This window comes from Sminthopsis crassicaudata, chromosome 4, assembly GCF_048593235.1.
Source record: "Sminthopsis crassicaudata isolate SCR6 chromosome 4, ASM4859323v1, whole genome shotgun sequence".
Taxonomy (NCBI): Eukaryota; Metazoa; Chordata; class Mammalia; order Dasyuromorphia; family Dasyuridae; genus Sminthopsis; species Sminthopsis crassicaudata.
In genome coordinates, this window is record NC_133620.1 from 230,350,361 (window position 1) to 230,358,866 (window position 8,506).

General features: G+C 38.8%; 1 protein-coding gene across 2 annotated transcripts; it reads left to right on the plus strand.

Moving 5' to 3' along the window:
- Nucleotides 1-669: 669 nt before the first annotated feature.
- Nucleotides 670-8,025, plus strand: TENT5A (terminal nucleotidyltransferase 5A). 2 transcript variants are annotated; one of them, XM_074310440.1, is made up of 3 exons: nt 670-1,115; nt 1,437-1,996; nt 3,059-8,025. In XM_074310440.1, exons 2-3 carry the CDS (start codon nt 1,493-1,495, stop codon nt 3,836-3,838), a joined length of 1,284 nt encoding a protein of 427 aa, XP_074166541.1. In that variant the 5' UTR covers nt 670-1,115; nt 1,437-1,492; the 3' UTR covers nt 3,839-8,025. The 2 variants fall into 2 exon arrangements, with proteins under 2 accessions (XP_074166541.1, XP_074166542.1); XM_074310441.1 differs by having other exon boundaries at nt 733-948.
- The last annotated feature ends 481 nt before the right edge of the window (nt 8,026-8,506 follow it).

The window sequence follows — 8,506 nt, forward strand, 5'->3', positions numbered from 1 at the left end:
ATCTCTTGGGTTTACTCACTGACATATATACTTGTTGCGGAAGCTGATTTTCACTTATCCCAAACTCTCATTGGAAATTGACCGGCTGTTCCTAGTTGTAGGAATTTAATCTAAATTAAAGGAGACATTTAAATCACACCCCCCCACACACACACGCAAAAATAAACAAACCAACCCACTCCAAAACCAGTTTAAATTTTATGACTAACCCTGCATTCATTCATGTTTGTCTAAAATACTTTAATAATGGAAATTCTTGGGACTTCTACTTATTTAGTTGAGAATAATTAATGAAGTGACAAGCAGCGATACCTTGCAAAATGAATTCTATTTTTTTCCAGGAAGTTTCAGTAGTTCAAAAGAGGTGATCCGATTTCAGTAGCCTACTTAAGCTTTTCTTTTCTTTTTTCAAAGCTATTTCCAATGCTACTTCTTAATGAAAAGAAAGGTGGCGTAGGGGGGAAAAAGAAAAAAAAAAAGGGGGTGGTGTTTCTCTCAAAAGATGATTCTGGTCCTCTCAGTAGGGAGGGCAGAAGCAGTCTTCTATGTAAATGAGGTGGGCGGGAGAGCCAGAGCAAGGTCCGAAGACCGCTCTCTATGTAGATGAGGTAGGTGTGGCTAAAGTACAGCGACTCTGAGCCCCGGAAGCGCGGAGAAATCCCTTATAAAAAAGTACAGAAGACATTTCCCAAGCCATAACTGCTAAAGCTCTAGAGGCTGAAGCTTAGGAGGGACCGCAGCTGCAATAGCAGCAGCAGCAGCAGCAGCAGCAGCAGCAGCAGCAGCAGCCGCCCAGGATAGAGTAGCTCCTACGGCTGCTGTCCCAATCTCCTGGAGGGGAGATAGCGGCGCTTAAGAAGAAGAGGAAGTAGAGGGAAAAGAGTAAAAATCTTGGGCACGGAGAAACCCGCACTCTGCCACCCAGACAAGGAACGAAGAGCACAAAAAGTACGAAAGAGGTTAATTGGCCAAGATTCAGGAAGAGATCCTCCTTTGCCCATCTCTGCACCTCCAGCTACCCACGGCTCCTTCACACTTTGTCTTAGGATTTCTCTCCTTCACGGTTGTGTTCATTGACAGAGCTCTTCTGATCAGGAGGCTGTGACTGAGCCCAGGTGTGACAGAAGTGGGACGGGAACACGGGATCAATCCCAGTTCATCCTTTTGCAGCTGAGACTACTTTTCATTTTGTAGGAGGCTGCGAGGGCTTCTGATCTCTGTATGAAGAAGAGTGGGGATGGAGGTGGGATAGGAGAAGAGGTTCGGGTTTAGGCTGGGGGAAAAAAAGCGAAAATCCTCCTGAGCTTTGAAGTGGAAAACCATTCAGCAACTCCTAGGTTGGGATCTTCAGGCTGTCACGGGGCTCTGACTCCTCGCTACCAGACACCCGCGTTCTGGTTCTAACTTATCTTCTTTTTTTCTTTCTTATCTCTTAGGGCAGAATCTGGCATTTACTGGGCATTTCGCAACGGAGGGAAAACGGCTCTTTACCATGGCTGATGACGAAAGTGCTAAAATCACCCGCATCGGTACTGGTAGCGGCAGCGATTGGTGCAGTTGCAGCTGTAGCAACAGCAACTTTGGTGGGAATAACTGCTGTGTTAGCTGCTGTGAGAACCCCACCATGCATTGTAATGTCCTGAGCTGGGAGCAAGTGCAGCGACTCGACGACATCTTGAGCGAGACTATCCCCATCCATGGCCGGGGCAACTTTCCCACCCTGGAGATGCAGCCGCGTCAGATAGTGAAGGTGGTGAGGAGCCGCCTGGAGGAGAAGTGCATTGGGGTCCGGGACGTGCGGTTAAACGGTTCTGCCGCTAGCCACGTCCTGCACCAAGATAGTGGCCTGGGCTACAAGGACCTGGACCTCATTTTCTGCGCGGATCTCCAGGGGGAAGAGGAATTTCAGACTGTCAAGGACGTGGTCCTGGACTGCCTTTTGGATTTCTTACCGGAAGGAGTGAATAAGGAGAAGATTACGCCGCTGACTCTTAAGGTAAAACCATCTTCCTAATGAATTGATTTGGAAAGGAAGTCGGGGATAAGAATGAAGAAAGTAGAGTTTGCTTGATCTGGGAGTGGAGCTGGAAAAGTTATACTTGACTGATGGTTCTTTAGAGGATCCCATTTCCTTACTGGTCGTGTCTTATGCTATGGTGTCATGTAGGGTTATGTATTACTTTAAGTAACTTCCGAGTTTCCTTAATCTCTTTTGACTCCCCCTTCTCCCCATCCCCCACCCCAACCAGAAGCTCAATAAAGTGAAGGCAGCCTAGGGTTGATTTGGAGAGTGAATTTTAGAATCTTCAGAGGTTGCTCACTCACATAATTTTAAGCATTTGTAAAACTATGTCTAGTGCCCACATAGTAGGCGCTTTGTTTCTTTCCTTCGTTCTATGCATTCCCCCCTTCCATTTTACTTTATTTATTTTTTTAAACCTCGCATGCATTACCTGAGAAACTAACTTAAGGAACTAAAAGATAGTGATGTTTCGAAACTCGTTTAATTTCTATAATTATTTAACTATCTAAGTTTCTTTAGTTAGTCCTGTTAGCAATGAAATCCCAAGTTTAGTGACACTGGTTTGAAGAAGTAGGTCTGAGATAATAAATTGAGTGCTGTTGTATTGGAAAATATGAATCGTTTGTGGGCTCTGGATTCTGGAAGCCCGCATGCTTTAAGGCTTACAGAGTCAGCCTTTTTGGCAACATTTTTGCAAATTGGTTAAAATTGTGTGAGCAGTCAGCCTTCTGAAGATATCATACTACCGACATTGTCCTGGAACCTGTTAATAGTGAGCCCATTCTAAGAGGCACTTCAAACTACTACTTTTCTTCTTTTTTCTGTCCCAGGTTGCAAAAGCCACATTTACTGAGGGGATGAGTTTGTTGTGGGGGAGGGGAACCTTCTGGAGGAAATACTGAAACCCCGTAGGTAGACTAGTGCGTTTGAGTAAAATGTGAAAGAAAGGAGCCAGCTGCATTCTTAAGTTGTGAAAGGAGGTTGATTTAAATTAGTAGTCCTGTTCATTTGCTTGCTTTGTCTTTCATGTTTTAGGAAGCTTATGTGCAGAAAATGGTAAAAGTATGCAATGACTCAGACCGTTGGAGTCTCATCTCCCTGTCAAACAACAGTGGCAAAAATGTGGAACTGAAATTTGTGGATTCCCTGCGGCGCCAGTTTGAGTTCAGTGTAGACTCTTTCCAAATCAAGTTAGACTCTCTCCTCCTCTTTTATGAATGCTCAGAAAATCCAATGACTGAAACTTTTCACCCCACTATAATTGGGGAGAGTGTCTATGGGGATTTCCAAGAAGCTTTTGATCACCTTTGCAACAAGGTCATTGCTACCAGAAATCCGGAAGAAATCAGAGGAGGAGGGCTTCTTAAATACTGTAACCTTTTGGTTAGGGGATTTAGGGCTGCTTCTGAAGCTGAAATTAAGTCCCTCCAGAGGTATATGTGTTCCAGATTTTTCATCGACTTCTCAGACATTGGTGAACAGCAGAGAAAATTGGAATCCTACTTGCAGAATCACTTTGTGGGATTGGAAGACCGCAAGTATGACTATCTCATGACCCTTCACGGTGTGGTGAATGAAAGTACGGTGTGTTTGATGGGACATGAGAGAAGACAGACTTTGAATCTCATTACCATGCTGGCTATCCGTGTGCTGGCTGAGCAAAATATTATTCCCAATGTGGCCAATGTCACCTGTTACTACCAGCCAGCTCCTTATGTAGCAGATGCTAACTTTAGCAATTACTATATTGCCCAGGTTCAACCAGTGTTCACCTGCCAGCAGCATACATACTCAACCTGGTTGCCCTGCAATTAAGGACCATTTGAAAAATGTCCAGTGAGAAGTTTTCCTAAGAAGTTTTTTTTTTTTTTTTTGAGTGACCCTGTCTGTATAGGGTGTGTTTTGTGCAATGATGATCTGCTCCAGTGTTCAAGCTTGATAAAGCTTGTTGATATTTTAATAGACATGGGAGCATGATCTAGAAGAAATGAACCAAAATCAAACCAAAACAAAACAAAAACAAAAAAAAAAAGAAAAAGAAAAAAAAAGAAAAAATATTGGATTCTACCCTGGAGCACAAGAGGCCTGTCATTAAAAGCAACCAACTTCTCCTGATATAAAAAAGGGAAGGAGTGCTTGATGACAATATGGGTTTGCAGTACTGCTCCCATAGCTTTGGCATAGACAAAGTTGGAAGGCTTTTTCCAGAATGGTATTTGAAAATGGGAGAATGTGGAAAAAAAAATCTTACCCAATTTACTACTATATATTTTGGAGTTTAATTTTAAAATGTAGAGGCATAATGCAGAAAAAAACTGATCTCAAATATATTGGAATGTCTTTGGAGCTTGCAAACAGATGTTATCTGTGGAATGATCCCATAGAATGTATTGCTAGCTTGAATAGAATGCTTTAATTGAACAGTTTTCTCCAAATGAACAGTAGTAGATTGGTGTAGTTATCATGAAAAACGGCAGACCTTACAATAATACAATTCATTTTACAGCTGAGTGCATAGTTCATGTTTTAAAAATATGAAAATGCAAACAAAAACAGCTGTAGCAAAGAAAGTATGCTCAAGGACCAAAGATTTCACAGACAAAATACCCAAGTAGAGAAAGGGTAGCATAATATTAAAAAAAATCTATTGTATACACCAATATGAATCAAAGTGCCTGTTGCCTTCAGAAAATTTGAAGTAAAACAACAAACACAGTTTTTGTGGTTTAACCATGTATTTTGTTTATCAGGGACACAAGAAGAAAACATAACCCAACATAAGCTTGTGAATAAATGGCGGAGGAAATGCCCTATTTTTCTTGGCAAATACTTGTATAAAGTTAATGTTATTGTCAGTGTGATGTTATAGTTGCGGTGTATATGTGTGTATATTATGTGTGTATATATGTGTATGTGATATATGTATATATATACACACAATCCATTGAATATGGTCTAGGACAATGTAGCGATTAGGGAGTGTTTAAATAAAATATTGTGTATTTTCCAGTTTCCAGCAGGATATCATGAGACTTGAGCACATTGCAGTAATGAATTTATGACATATCTAAATTTCTGAAGTAAATAACCCATTTGGAAGAAGGTAAACAATATAATAGCAAGAACAGAGAAGACATGATTTAGTGATATCGCTGAGCCAGTCTGCCACAAGTAGAATATTTGATTAATAGTTCTCTCTTAATATTGTATACTAGACTATCATTTTGACAGTTCCCAACCCATAATTTCTTCTTCACTGCATACCTCTGCAATGTATAAATCAGTGAAACATGGATCAAAGATAGGCTATTTAATCCCTGACTGCTAAAAGGAGATTGTCTTAGTTGGTGATTGAAACATTACTTGTTAATAGTTAAATTAATATTTTTACAGAATGCACTCTGCATTCCAGGACCACTAGAATTTAGTAAATGTGAAATGACCCTTTTGAGAGTGTTGCACAATGGCTTAAATTTATATTTGAAATATATAGATATATATAATATAAAATTTATAAATTCATGCAAACATGAAACATCTCTAATCTGGGTGTCACACTGCATTTAAGTATTCAGTACTGTACTTTAAATTAAATAACTTTGCATTAAAACAATTCACTTTTATTTCCTCTTTCCTAAGAGACCAATTAGTTCTACATTTGTAAAAAGATCATACATCATAATTTCAGCTTAAAAGATACTTTCCTCCCTCTCCTTGAATTTTACCAAATCCTGGTCTCTTCAATGAAATAATTTAAAACATATATCATACATAAGAAAACTTTAAAAAATGATCATCAAGGAGCAAAACAAACTCAAACCCTAGAGAAAAACTATTTACTATGGCATTTTATACTAAAAGTTGACTAGAGCAACAGTTTTAGCATTAAGAAAAATTAAAGGGGATCAAGGAAGAACCCATCATCCTGTTGGCAGTGTATTTTAATGGTTTTGATTTGCTTTCTTGAAGTTATTAAGACATATATGACTGGGTACATTCATTTTTACTGCCTTTTGTACTCCTTTCTTTGAAGTTGTAACAGGAATCCGGTTTGTTTACTATAGCGCCTTCCCTGTGATTTCTGCAGGAACCATAAAGCTATTGCACTGCCATTCACTGTGTTTACTAGGGAGCCTCTTACTTGCTCCCAACTTGGTTCCCATCTTGTCTTTTTCCCTTCCCTTTCTACCCATGTCTTCAAATTAATAGTGAAGAGACAAAGTTTGTTTCCCAGGGCTCATTCATTCTTCCACCTCCAGATCAAACCCAAGACTCACTTGTCAGAAATCTGCTCACATTAACCCTTGGGAGGATTTTCTAGGATAAAATCCTGGGAAGCCAGGGGAAATAGGAGCAGCTAGTGATTTGGGACATCCCTTTTTAGCACAACTATTTTGCAAATGAGTCATTTATTATTTTAAAATATTTGGGGGTTTTGAAGAGATTCTCTGTGTGGCAGCCACAAATATGCTGTTAATTTATGACATAGTCGATTTGTCTGGAGGAGCCTGATCTTAAAGTGTGTATATATATATATTTTTTCCTTTCACTTTTATGTACTGCTTGATAAAATGTTGGTTGCATAGTTTTAAATGACAGTGTCTTGCCTTCAGGTCCTTTAGGCTGTGCTTCAGACAACCTTCAATCTTTGCATTTTGAATGATATAATTTATTTCTGTTGTGTATATACTATATTCCTATGCATATGTATCTGAACAAATGGTGGAATGTATGTATGTTTTTTCTCCTTTATGTAATTTGCTGCAAATGACTTTGGATATCCGGCTTCGAAAGAGAACACTCAAGCGTACCAGAACTATTAGATCGTTGTCAATCTGGAACTCCAAGAGACCTCAGAGACTTTCTAGTTTAACCTTTTCAGGTTATAGCTGAGGGAACTGAGGTCCTTCAGACAGAGGATTTTGAACCCGGGTTCTTGTTGGGAGCCTTTCCACTTAGAGTTGCTGGATCATGCTTGTGACTTATTCTCTTTTGCTTTAAAAGATTTAGTCTGCCGAAGAGATTAAATCTCTGGAGTGTCTCCTCAATCGGATTGGATAATAAGGAAAAAAAAAATTAACATAAGAGACCATTTCCTGTTGAAAGTTTATTTCATTGGTAATAAACTCAGCTGCCTCAAGTATTTTACACAGAGGTTACATAGATATTTGTATATGAATAGATTATTTTTTTCTCATAAAATTGAGATTTAGTACCTGAAAGTTTGTTAGATGAACTATTTTAATGTTGCCCTTAAATGTAATAGTTGAAGATTGTTGCCATTTTCAATTAAGCATGACACATTTAGAGAACATCATACAATTTCTGCCAGCCTTTTTTGTTAGCTTATATTGTTTGTTGCTTTACAATGCATCAAATCCTTTAAATGCATAATTTGTAATGACTATTGTGGAATATTTTGTAAATGAAATGTATTCTGTTGAGAGCTCTCAGCAGCTCAAAAATAAGCTTTTTTGTTTGTTTGTTTTTGGAGATGAAGTGTGTGGGATGAAACCAAAAGAAAAAAAAAAAAAAGAAAAAAGTGTAATTCCATATCCAGCACCTATTTCAATATACTCTTTTGATAAGATTTCCTTTGAGTGGATTCCTTTCAAGGTGAAGGAAGGAAATCTTTGTAATGTTTTGCTTCGTAATAATGGCTTGCTAACAAAGTGAACAGTGAAAGTGAAAATTTCAAGATAGTTTGGCTATGTTGCTGCAGAATCTTGCAGTGTGGAAAAGATTATGCCGATGGGTTATCCCTCCAACCCCTACCCTATGCCTTCTCGGGGCATCCTGTTGCAACAAACTGACCCATGGATTGCTCTTTTGGAATATTTTGACAATAGGCTCTGTCACAGGCAGAAAGTTGATGGAAAACAGACACAAGAACTGACATGTTTGCATAAGTGCTAGAGGGAACAGATTGTGAATTTTGTTTACAGCATCCAATATTTGGATTTTTTTTTTGTAAATAAAAAGAAGTTATTTTTTTCTATTGATTGGTGTCTACTGTCTTCAGTGTCTGCATTGATTAAGAGCTTGTTTCCTAATAAATACCAATGTACTTTTTATTAAAAAGGACAAGGACAGCATTTTTCTAAGAAGCACAGTATTCAGTAGCTTTCTGATTGGAGCATAATAAATTTAAAATGCCCTGCTTGCTGCCAGCTGATCCCTGACTGGCTCAGTCATCTCCTAAAGAACCTAGCTAGGAGGTGCCAGAAATTCTTGGCTGGCTATTGACTCGGCAGTAAATGACTTTAAAATCAGGTCTGTTTTGAACTGGCAAAGGAGACCTCTGAGCTCAATGTTCAGTCTTCCACACATTAGAAAGGAGTAAGGAGTGTAGGCCTATTTTTTTTTTTTTTTTAATGAAGACAATTGATAAGATTCATGTGTCATCTTGTATGCATTTAGTTGATCTTTTCTTGCAGGGTATTTTAGGATCTTAGATTTAGAAATAAAAGGGACATTAAGGTC